At 46.3% G+C, this 12,454-nt stretch overlaps 1 protein-coding gene across 1 annotated transcript in view; it reads right to left on the bottom strand.

Annotated features, from left to right (window-relative positions):
* ROR1 (ROR family WNT receptor 1) overlaps positions 1-2,624 on the bottom strand; it is a 145,188-nt gene extending 142,564 nt beyond the window's left edge. Inside the window, exon 1 of the mRNA XM_014250593.2 lies at positions 2,462-2,624. Coding sequence (XP_014106068.1) covers positions 2,462-2,564 — 103 coding nt within the window. The 5' untranslated portion in view covers positions 2,565-2,624. The remainder of the gene's footprint in view (positions 1-2,461) is intronic.
* Between the last annotated feature and the right edge of the window lie 9,830 nt (positions 2,625-12,454).

Below are 12,454 nucleotides of genomic sequence, written 5' to 3'. Positions count from 1 at the left end.
CAAAAGCATTTTGTTTGTTTATAAACTCATTCCTGATAGTGGCTGAAGCAGCAGCCTGTGACCCAGGGATGAAACAATTAACCACACGGACTAATCAGGAGCTGTGGAACTTTATCTCACAACTTTCAAGGAAATCAGCAGCACCCCTACAATCTAAAACACAATCTAGAGATCTGCGGGTTTACTCCATGCTTTTAAAATGTTTTTTTTCTATTATTCACACCTCTTTCATTGCGACTCCTGACAAAGTTACATGATCTGGAAGAACAATAATAGAGCTGAGCTGGGAATATCCAGCACCACGTACTGCAAAAAATATCCGAGCTGGAGAGTCGCTGTTCCTTAAATTGACATTAACTTTGTGCTTTTATTTGAAACTCTCGGGCCAGCCCTTGAGCACCCTTGGGAAGAGCACAAGTTAAAGGCAGTGAATGTACAAAGCCTTTGGGGTTGTTTTGCTCCCTACAAGGAAAGGTCATGGACAAAAAGGCAGCAGCAGGAGCCAGTGGTCCACATTCTCTTTCTGAACATGTCAGGGTTAAAGGGTAGAGACTGAAGATTCTGTCTGGGCTGGGTTTCTGATACAGTAAATTCTATTTACCCAACCACTACAGTCACCTTAAAGAAATCTATAAAACTTTTTAGAACAGGCTTTTCCTTTGTCTGGTTTTTGAATTGGTGTTGGATGTTCAGGTTCCCTTATTCTTCCACAAAACCTAGTTTGGGGGAAAACCTAGTGTGTGGTTGAACATGTGATAGATGTCTATCTATAAAAAATAAATAAATCACTTGATCTGCCCATGAATCCACGCTGCAAGCATTTGCCAAAGATATTATTTAAAATACAGGAAATACTTCACTGTGGAAAGTAACTGTACATAATCACAGATCACAGTCCAGGCTGGAAGGGAACTCGAAGGATCACCTGGTCCAGCCTTTTGTGGGAAAAGGAGTCTTGCTGAGATTATCCAGACTCATCTTGGAAACCTCCAGCCACGGGGATCCCACCACATCTCTGCGGTTGTAATTCCAGTGAATTATCATTCTCACTATAAATAAAACGTTTTTTTATATTGAGCTGAAACCCCTCTTGGTGTAACTTGTGCTACATGACCTGTATTGTAATGATTACATTAATATATAATGATTAATAATGACTATATTAATATATGCACGTAAAGGTGAATTCATACTCCAATATGGCTATTTCCCAGCAGAATGCACAGGAAATAAGAAATGGACAGTTTCAGATCCAATGTGATCAGTTGCTTTATGTTAATGGGGTTTTATTTTTCCCTTCCAGGCTCTTTGACACATGCAGAAACACTCTGAAATTATCTGAAAAACCAGGGGGGAAACAGCCTTTTTTGTCCCTTTAAAAAATACAGCTATTTGTTAAACATACACAGCATTCCCTGGAGACGTTAGAAAACAACTTCGGAAATTTTTCCCATTGAAATGTCATGAAGAATTCCGACCCCAAGCTAGAACTCATCCAGCCATTGAATCTGCACCACGAGACTCCTGGGACATCGGGAAGTCATTCCAACACTCCCTCACTCTCATTCCCGGGAACAGCATCCTCAGGGACACGCTGGAACACCGGCACATATCCAGGCACAGGGGTATGACAAGAGACTTGTATCTGTTAGCTACGAGCAAATTTTTAAAGGCAGTTATCCCACAGAATTTATAATTTGGGTTAAATTTTGGCTTTTTCATCAACTTTCTCTCTTTGGCGTTCACTTTCTTCACTTCTTTAAATATTAAATACAGGCATATTATGAACCAGCACTTCTCAGAGATGGGTTCTGATTGAAGCACCCACCACAAAACACTTTGGAGGAGCCGGAGCTCACGTACATCCAACTCTTAGTGAAATTCTCATGCAGGCGTCCAAAAACACTGCTCACTTTTTACTGACTTGGCCTGAAGGAATCAGTCCTTGCCCAATTCCAGCTATCCCAACTCCAAGCTCCCTTTATGCCTGGGCTATGCTATGTTTTACACATAAATCCCATAAAGCAAAAAGGCTGGAATCCGAACCATGATAAAGCAGAAGGATCGCGGGATAAATATCACTGGCTAAAAGCAAAACGGAGACGCTTTCTTTTGGTTGAAAAGAAACAAACAGATAAATAAACAAACCTTTTTGAGGGGTGCAAGAGGGGTGAGATGGCAAAACATGCCCCGAGAGCCGGCTCTAAGGGACAAGTCCCCAGTGCGGTAACACACCTCGGGCACCATCAATCACGGACCGCAAAGCGGGACCGCCTGGGAATGGTTACGCACTGGCCCCAACACTTGGAAAGAGCTTTTTTACGAAGCAATTAAACACAAACCGAGCATAAACCCCCGAGCCGGTTAACGGGAGGCGGTTCGGGGGCAGCCGGGCTCCCCTCGGTGCCTGCCCGGCTCCTCTCATCGCAGCCGGGACCGCCGCCCGCCGTGTCCCCCTTACCTTGCGTGGCGTCCCCGGGCTCGGCGCGGCTGCCCGCTCGCAGCAACAGCAGCAGCGGGAGCAGCAGCGGGAGGCTCCCGTCCGCGCCGCCCGGCTGCTGCATTCCTGAGCCGGCGCTGCTCCCGCATCCACCGCGGGGCCGCCGCTCCTCCGTCCCGCGCTGTGCCGGCGGGCGGGCGGGGAAGGCGGGGAGGGAGCGGGGCCGGGCCGGCCGCCCTCAGCCCCCTCAGCCCTGCCCGCCCTCAGCGCTGCCCGGCCCCGCAGCGCCCCCGCGCGGCCGCGCGCCGCCCGCCGCCGCCATTTTGTCCCCGCGCGGAGGAGCCGGCCGCCCCCAGAGGCGCCCGGGCCGGCCCGGCGGAGCTGGGAGGGCGGCGGTGCCGGGACATCGCCTTCCCTTCCCCAGGCCTGGCGGAGCTGTGAGGGCGGCGGTGCCGGGACATCGCCTTCCCTTCCTTGCGGGATGGTCGCGCTTGCGGAGGAAACGCTTTGCACAGGATCGCCTGCGGGATTATCCAGTCCAGCCTGCGAGCAGACACCAGACACAGAACCGAGTTGGAAGGGAGCGCTGCAGGCGATCTGGTCCAGCCTCTCTTCTCCCGACAGCATGAGATTGTGTCCAGAGAGTTCTGGAACATCTCTAGACAGGGAGACTCCACACTCTTCTCTGGACAATCCGTTCCAGTGCGTGGTTATCCACACTGGAAAGGTTTCCATCCCTTCCCCTCCCGCGGGTCTGCCCCGCACGCAGTAACCGCAGCCCGTGGGATTGCTGAGCTTGGAGGGGCACGCTTTTCACAGAACCACAGAAGTGTTGAGGTTGGAAAAGACCTCCAAGACCATCAAGTCCAGCCTGTGATTGATCACCAGCCCAGACTCCAAATATGCTTTTCCCTCTCCCTGGTGATTGGAAACCGAGATTTTGGGCAGGAGGGTTGGACTTCCCTCCTGCCAATGGTGGGTAACATTTTTGCTGGAGTTGGAGGACACTGCCAAAGCTGGTTGAAGCTCCTAGGAGTGATAACTACTTTCCATCCAGGAGAATGATCACGTTCCTGGGATGCTTAGATTAGGTTTAGGATTTCAAAAGTCAGCAACTGTTAAATAAAAAGCTCATAAGCAGAGTGGAAACAAGGACAAGATTAAAGGAATTTCGTCCTCGCTTCCTGCTAGATCAGATCCCTTAGGCTTCTCTTCTGCCATATGAATCTTGTATTTCTTGTCAGACACTAATAGAGTTTCAAGAGGAGGAAGAAACCCAGATAAACATCTGGCAGTGTGTTAGGGAAGGAGCATGAGGTCTGGAACCACCTTCTCCTCACACATACAAACATGCACATGTACCTGCTCTCACCAGCCAGGAAAAGGACCAGAGGTTGATTATCCACTTCCTCGGGAAAACTGACCAATAAACAAACATGGATGAAATGGACAGGGCGAGCCACACTCGATGTGTTTTAGGATCTGGTGTGACACATGGAAGGGACCTGCCAGGACCTGCTCGAGTTTCTGCCACTTCAGGTCCTGGAAGCACTCCCCCTAATCCAGGTGAGCAAGGCAGGCCCAGCTTTGGTGATCACGGTGAAGTCACGGTGGTGAGGCAGGTCTGGGACCAGGCTGAGAATCAACAACAGCTCAGGGGCCATTCCTCAGGAGCCATTCCAGCAACATGGGACGTTCTCAGCACTGGGAGACAGCATGGTGGCTGCCAGCAGGTCCGTAGGGATGAGACAGGTGTGAGGGCAAGCAGGGAATGAGGAGGACTGAGGTGAAGCAGGGAATGAGAGGACTGAGGTGAAGCTGGGAATGAGGCAGGACTGAGGTGAAGCAGGGAATGAGGAGGACTGAGGTGAAGCAGGGAATGAGAGGACTGAGGTGAAGCAGGGAATGAGAGGACTGAGGTGAAGCAGGGAATGAGGAGGACTGAGGTGAAGCAGGGAATGAGAGGACTGAGGTGAAGCAGGGAATGAGGAGGACTGAGGTGAAGCAGGGAATGAGAGGACTGAGGTGAAGCAGGGAATGAGAGGACTGAGGTGAAGCAGGGAATGAGGAGGACTGAGGTGAAGCAGGGAATGAGAGGACTGAGGTGAAGCTGGGAATGAGGCAGGTCTGAGGTGAAGCTGAGAACGAGGAGGACTGAGGTGAAGCTGGGAATGAGGCAGGTCTGAGGTGAAGCAGGGAAGTCAGTCTGTGTATCAGGAGGCTCCATAGCCTGGTACAGGGATGCTGCAGGGACAGTCTCCACGGGGACCAGGGCTGAGCTCCATGAGAGCTCCAGGCAAGGTGGGGTGGAATTTTTAAGAGTGCTGAGTGCCCTCAGAGGCCTGAAACTTCTCCTGGAGACAGGGAACACCGGGAATACCAGGGCTGTGCCAGCAGGAAGGTCAGGCCTTGCAGCAGGGATTGCACCAGCCCAGGCTTGCCTGCCCTGACCCTCTGAAGTGACATTTCAGGTTACTTCTGACTGATCTAACAGTGAGCTGCCTGCAGGAAAACCCCCCTTGTGTTTCCTTGTGTTCCCCCAGGCAAGTCCATTCCATAAAACCCTCCGGTGAGAGAGAAGGGGAGCGATGTTCCCCCAGATCAGCAGCTGGGCCCGATTCCCCACAGCTGCTGGAGTGTTGGATCCAGCAAAGGTGATGGGGAACTTTCTCCAGGGTCTCCACTGAACTTCTGCTTTTGGCAGCAACTGCTGCTACACCTCTTCAGCTGCAACACAAAAGTGTTTCCTTCATCTCTCTGAAGTAAGATGTCCATGAGATTCAGATTCCTCTGAGCTGGGCACAAGGATAACCCACTAAAGATACAAAAAAAGTCCATGGCAGATGCAGAAACTAAATGCAGATTCTCCAAGTTCTCATTTAGCTTCGAAGTTTTAGCTCCATGCAGCATGAGAGGATAAATCATTTATAATTAAAAAACAAACCACTTATTTTTAGCTGCAAATCTACCAAAGTGCATGCAATTAGCAGATATAAATCACTTCCTGGCTCGCAGGCTGCTCAGCACAGCACATAAATGAAAGTTAAAGCATACGTTTGGGGAATATGTGGTACATCTGCTCTCAATCTGCAGCATTTGGAAATCAATACAAATATTCTCCCTGCTTTAACATGCTGCAGTCTGTCATCCCACAGGGGAAGGGCTAAAAATATATTAAACAAAGGAACTGGAGTGGACACAGCCCTGAAGACCCCGAAATGGATAGCATGGAGTATCCACAGCGATCTGATGGCAAAAAGAATTCCAGGTAGGGACAAGCAGTGGCTTGGAAAGGCAAATTGGAGTTTCTCCTCCTTGGTCTCAGGGTATTTGGGAGATGAAGTGCGCACATAAAGCTTCAGAAGGTGACTCTGGGGAGAAGAATCAACCATTTGATACATGGCCAGAAATTTTAAAACAATGACAGGATTGCAGTCAATATCTTTGTGGAATTAGTTCCCGCAGGGAAATGTATTATCCACAAAACTTTTTTATTTTTTTTTTATTTTATTAAAAGATAGCAAAGAAACTGTCTGGGAATGATTTGTAAGTACAATAAACCTCACAAGAGGATGATAGGCAAAGCATTGTAAGAGAATCGTGTCAGAAGTACAGCAAAATAAAAGAGAAACATTACACATTTGTAGTTACTGACAATGTGTGTTCTTAAGTATCATGTCACATTAGAAAAGAATCCTTGTTTCCCTTTCCAGCTTTCACTAATATTCCTATTAATCTAGACCAGATTTTTTGATTCCACCATTTGAGGCCATATCAATCATCCTTTTCCCCTTGAAATTCAACTGGAATTACACCAGCATGTTCAGGCTTCCAGAGTGGAAGCTGGAAGTGAGGGTAGAACTTCCCTGGATTCCTAGGATCTGTGCATCCATGGAAAGACCCAGTGTAAATCTGTAAATCTGACTTTTAAATTATGAGGTGGAAAGCAACAATTGCTGTTACATTTAAAGGTGGAAGATTTAGATATAATTGACACTGAGTTCTTTAGGAAAGGAATTCTGTCTAAGGTGAAAACATTATCCACTTGGTGCCAGCTTTATTTTCCAGTGGAGTTTCAGGAGCAAGTACAGCATAAACATATTTCTTTAAAAGGGAGGGGAGATATGAGAAGAAATAGTTTTATCCTGAAGGCAGCGGGTCAGGCCAATGAGGATAAGTGCATTTGTGCCAATCTTTGCAACAGCTCTGTCTCCTCAAGTGGGGTTTTTCCTTTCCTTTGAGAGGAAAGCAAAGGCTCAGCAGCCATAGGGAAGGTGGCAGGGAGCACTGTGGGGTCAGGGGACAGGGGTGGCCCTGGGGAAGGACACAGGGAGCGTCAGGAGCTGCAGGTCAGCCTCGTTCAGATCATTTCATTCAGTCTGTGGTCTGGGAGCACTTGGAAAATTGGCACAAAACTACGGAAAAGATGAAAGGAGAAGCCTTGAAATAGACCACAATTCTTTCATGTGAGAATTACACTGGAATTTTATATATATAAATAAATATATGTATATTTATGTCTCAGGAGGACTCTGTTCTTTACATCCCTGAATTCCATGCCTCCATGACATGAAATGTCACCCTTCAGGGGGGTGACAATGGAACACAAACACCAGCAACTACTTCATAACATATGCAAATATTGGCACGCTTATTACACATTAGTTTTGTTGTTGTTATGACTTTATTTTTTTGAAGTGGCACCCCAGCCTTTCATCACATTTGACATCCATTGTGCTGGGCACTTTGGAATTGTTCATTTAAGGAGCAGACAGTGGGAGAAGTGTGTGACAGCAGCAATTCCAAACACTCACCCAGGCTGGGCATTCACACTTCAGGTGCTGAGCTTTGGAGTTATCCTTAAAGGAAACAACAATTATTTTATGTTTTTCTCATTAGCTCCAGAAGGGAGCCTGGAAAAGAAGGACATGGATTTACAGCTCGGTTTGGACATGAGCAAGGTGTTCTTTTGCAAAACATCTCAGGTAATTTCAGGTGAAATTGCTCCATAACTTCCAAGTTCCTCATGCCGAGTTTGCTTCTTCCAAAAGGAATCAACCAACCCAATCCTCAAAAAATCTAATTCAGAGAGGAGGTTTTTAGGGCGATAGTTTGGAAAACTGAACCAATATCACACCCAAGTGTCATAATCCATCACTTCCCACCACTTGCAGGGAGCCCCAGCCCTTCCTGCCAGGAAGGACCACAGCATCTTCAGGATGAACAAGGAGATTTCTTCACCTTCCTGAATCATCTTCCTTCTCATCTTTGTGGCCAGGCATGTGAGGCAGTAAAACTCTTCAATCACAAGAGGAAGGAGAACATCACAATTTTTGCAGGAGAAAAAGAGATTCCAGGGCTGGTGGTTTGACAGGTTAATAAGAAGGCCCTTAGTCAGCCTTTACAATTTATTTACTTGCAAGCCTACACAGGGATTTGGCATCTTAAACAGGTTTTTATTCCAACAACATTTCAATTCACCTTTAAGGCTTCCAATTAAGACAAACACTGGAGATCCACAGGTGGAATTTACATGGAAGTTAGCAGGGCTTTGGCAAAGCCCCTATAGCAGGGTTTAGGTATCAGCTTTATAAACTTGTATTGTCCTATCTAACATCTCGTATTTTCCACTCACTTTGCATGTAAAACTTTTATTGCTATCAGCAGGAGTTTAGCACAGCACTAACCCAGGGATGTGCCCCGATACGAGCTGAGGTGCCCTGTTCACTTAGAACAATTTGGCTGCACTAAATCTTCATGGAGAATGTTTGGTTTAGTTCCCCCATAAACCTGGATTTATATATTTTGGCTCCTTTTATTTTGACTCTGGTGGCTGAATTTGCGATGGGTTTAAGTGACTGCAGTCCCACTGCCAGAGCTGCAGCACAGTGGGGATTTCTCCTTGTGTAAATACAGGGTTTTGTCTGGCAGGATGCTGAGGGCACCGACCTGGTGGGGTTTCAGTGGGATCCTCCAGGGCGAAATTCCAGCCCCAAGAGTGTCTGTGGTCCCTCTCTATGGCCCTTTGTCCCAGTCACAGCACACAATGCAGCTGCTTATCTCCTTGTGAATCACAAACACTAAAATGTTTATTTTCCTGTGTTATGAAAGCTCACTTCTATCTGCAACAAAGAATTATGGCAATTATGAGGATGATGAAGACATTTTCTCCCTCTAAAGTTCTGTGAAATTTAGCTTTCTCTCACATGGGTGTGGGGGTTTTAAATAAAATAGTATTTCCATCATGGCTTCAGTGGGATTTTTTTAAATTCTTTTCCTCTATTTAGAGTTGATTTTTTTTAAAAATCCATTTCAATTCCAGTGAAAATGGCTCTGATCTAATAAAGGAGATGAAGTCACTGCACAGGCTTACTATTTTATTTCCATAAGGTTTGAAAGTTTTGTTCCCTGCAGTGTTTTGGAGCCCAGGAGTATTCATCTGTTTTGTAAAAGGAAGGTTCTACGGAACAACATTTGGTCACTGTTGTCTGAATTTCATTATTCTGTTCTCCAGACTAGCAGAGGGGAAAAGTGCAAGTTAGCTGGGTCACAGTCTGAAATGTGAGAGCAGTCAACTTTTTCTGAAGTTTATGGGAATGAAAGGAAATTTAATACTGTTCAAAAGAAAGATTTAAAGTTGCATCATGTGAAAACAATTGGAGAAGTTTAATCCTGAGGTCCTGGGTTATTTGGTAACTTACATGACCATTTGTCAGCCTGCAAGAGATGAAGTTGGCTTTGCCTCTGTTAACAGTTGGCCTCTGTTTTGGAGCGGTTTTGCAGTGCCAAAGGAACAAACAGGAGTTAGAGTGGGTTTATAGAGCACTGCTCATTCTATTCTTCTGCAGCCTTTCAGCTCCTGCCATTCTGCACGGCTCCTCGGGCTCTCCCACTGCTCGGGGAACACGTGCTGACAAGCCTTTCATGGGAGAGGGGCTGCAGGGCCTGACAGCTTCTCAGACTTCTCAAAAGCTGAATACATATCCATAATTTAACCTTTACCTCTCAGCCCGCTCCAGGCCTCATCCATTTCATTGTATGTGGAATAAAAGCCATGGGACCCTGGGATGTAACTGAATACTTCGTGTTTTGTAATGTTTCCAGTGTATCATTTATGCTAAAAGATGTTGATTGAAACATTCTTTACATTTAGATCAGTTTCTGTGGAGCAAATTGAAGTGAAAAATCTACCGAGCTTTGAATGCATAAAAACGAGAGAACTTTTTCCAGAGCGTCCCAGCACAAATTCCATCAAATAACTCTTAGCAAAGTCTCTTGCTGTTAAGAAAATTCTCAGGAAATGTAGCCTGAGCCTCCCTTTATCATCTCCATCCTCCCTGGATTTGGCATCAGCGCCTCTTGTGTTTGGCCACCACTCCACAGAAACTTAAAATAATGGGTATCATTATTAAAGGGGAAAAAAACTGTGTCAAAACAAAGACAACTCGGTTTTAAAGGACATTTGAAATACTGTTTTGGGGGAGTTGAGTCCCACAGGAGTAACTTTTAAGATCTTTGGGGTGTGCAGGGGGTCGTGGACATGCAACTGGACCAGCTGAGGTTTAATCATTAACTCAGGATGGAGCCTCTTCCCCTGTATTTCACAATGCAATTAATTTATAAGTTGCCTTTACCAGCTCTGAAAATAGGGGTTGATGTGGTTTCTTTTTCATCTGATCATTCAGTAACTCCTCAGACATCCATGCTGGAGCTTGTGAAATCTTGTGTTCCCATACAGAACTGCAGAAAAGAAATGAAATCTGGAGAGGAAAACCACTGTGTATGGAGAAGGTGGTAATATGGAAAATGGTGAAGGAGGCCAAAAAAGGAGGGAAAACTGGAAACAAAGAAGGGGAAAAAGAGAGGAGAAGAAACATGTGAATGTAAGATGAAAATCCGGTGTGCAAGCACTGAGCTACAAACCATTGTGCACAATTGTGAGGAATTGGTGCACAGTGACAGGAATCTGTTGCACTTCCCTGGATGTAAAAACCAGTTCCTGTGAAACCCCAGTGGTGTTTGCTGTTTACATCAGCCCAGTTGTCACCGCAGAAGAAACCAGAAGGAGCTGAGTTCTGTCCACAGAACAATAAACTGCACACACATACATGAGGACATCCAGGTACTCAGTGGCTTTTCAATCCCTCTCTCTAAAACTGAGAGGTGCAGCTCAGCTGCTTTTTATGAGACATCTGTAACAGTCCCTTCAAAGCAGAACATTAAAATTGCCTTGGATTCCCTTGATAAGAGAGCTCACCAGTGCAGCCAGGGAGCTGAAACCACAAATGTCTAATTTCACTTTTGCTGCTTTTTAATTTGAATTGATCCATCCCATCTCTTTTTATTTTATTTATTTAATTTGAGAAAGCAACAAAATAACCTTGCCTTGCTCATTCTGCCATAAATAATATCAACAGTGAATGCCTGAAATGCTGCCAGGAGCTGCCCTGTCCCACCTGCTGCTGGGAGTGAGACCCCAATTAACAGCCCTACACATTGCACATTTTTGCTTGGCAATAAATTTTAAAAATAAATTGCTTCATGTTACATTCAATTTCTCTACTGTCCATACAACCTAAAAATTCAACTTCCACAATGGGAATGATTTAATAAGGAGGACACTGAAAGGTAAAAACCAGTAAGTGTGGGGGAAGCTCTGACCTCCTGAAACTGGAGAGAGCTCAGGTACTCCTGAAAACGACACTGAACTGGGCCAAATGCATTTTAGCATTCCAATAATGTCGCATTTAGCTATTTAAATAACACCTACATACTAATTAACTTCTTCAGCCTAAGCTGCACATTACTGAGGCTGTCATTTTGCTTTGGAAAAGGTTCTGCTTCACTCTGAAAGTTGTAGGTATCTGGAACTAGGCAGGACCATCATTTAAATTCATCTATATGTATTTTTTCCTCTGTCATCCAAGTGGTCAGAGAACAGTCCAGGTCAAACAGCTGGAATTTCTTGCAAAAGGAGAAACACCTCTAAACTGCTGCTGAGTCAAATTAAACCCCAGCACTGTTTAAAAATCACATTATTTCCTTTCATAGGAGCAGAGCAGCTGATTAATACCCTCATAAAGCATCTTCTTTGAGGCTGACTGTAATTACAGAGTATTACAACACTTTTATCTTTGGGCTGCGCTGGCACAGGATGGATTTGTAGTGTCTGTCTCTGTTTTTTTACCCAGACAGGTGTCCCCAGAGAAGGCAAAGCCCCCTGTGCTGCTGGCCCTGCCCAGTGCTCAGCCTCGGTGCTGCCAGGAACAACCATCCCGGTGCTCCCTGCTGGAGCTGATCATTCCTGAGGGTCTCCCAGCCCCACCACGGGAGGTTAATGGCATTGTGGAGGGACACACATGACTGGGAATTTTGTGCCAGAAACAACACAAGCACTCTGCTTTGTGAACTTCCTCAGCTCTCCGCTTCCCTGCAGCTCCCCCCGTCTCCCAGGAGCGCTGGATAAACACGGAGTCAGATGATTCAAAGCTTTGCACACTCACTCGCTCTGACTTGGGGCTTGCTTGGCCCTTTATTCCTTCCAAAACTCACCTTTTTTTTCCTTTCCTTTGTGCTCTGGATGCGAGGAGGGACTAGAAATAGCTGAGGAGGGATTGTGGGGTTCCAACATCGGGGGCTACAGCACATCTGAGAGTCCCCCTGGGGCACCCAAAGGGCACCTGGAGGGAGCAGGGCATGGCAGGTCCTTCCAGGTGGCTCTCACAGAGGAGGGGAGGGAGCTGAATCCATCTGAATTGATGCAAAGTCTTTCTCAATCATGTAATGATATCAAATATATCTATGAAGTGCAGCAGAACTCCAGTGTTCTGCTCATCCTGGCTGCTTCTAGAAAGGTCAAAATTGTGGCAAATTAAATGTGCCACAGGCAGGATTTTTCACCAGCCTTTGCCTTTCTGTGGTAAAAGGGACCTTAAAGCTCATCCAGTTCCATGGGCAGGGACACCTCCCACTGCCCCAGGCTGCTCCAAACCCATCCAGCCTGGCCTTGGGCAC

This window comes from Pseudopodoces humilis, chromosome 10 (genome assembly GCF_049639895.1).
Source record: "Pseudopodoces humilis isolate 2021_Gansu_Grassland_sample_001 chromosome 10, ASM4963989v1, whole genome shotgun sequence".
Taxonomy (NCBI): Eukaryota; Metazoa; Chordata; class Aves; order Passeriformes; family Paridae; genus Pseudopodoces; species Pseudopodoces humilis.
Note: the sequence above shows the minus strand (reverse complement) of the source record. Positions and strands in the feature narration are given on the sequence as shown.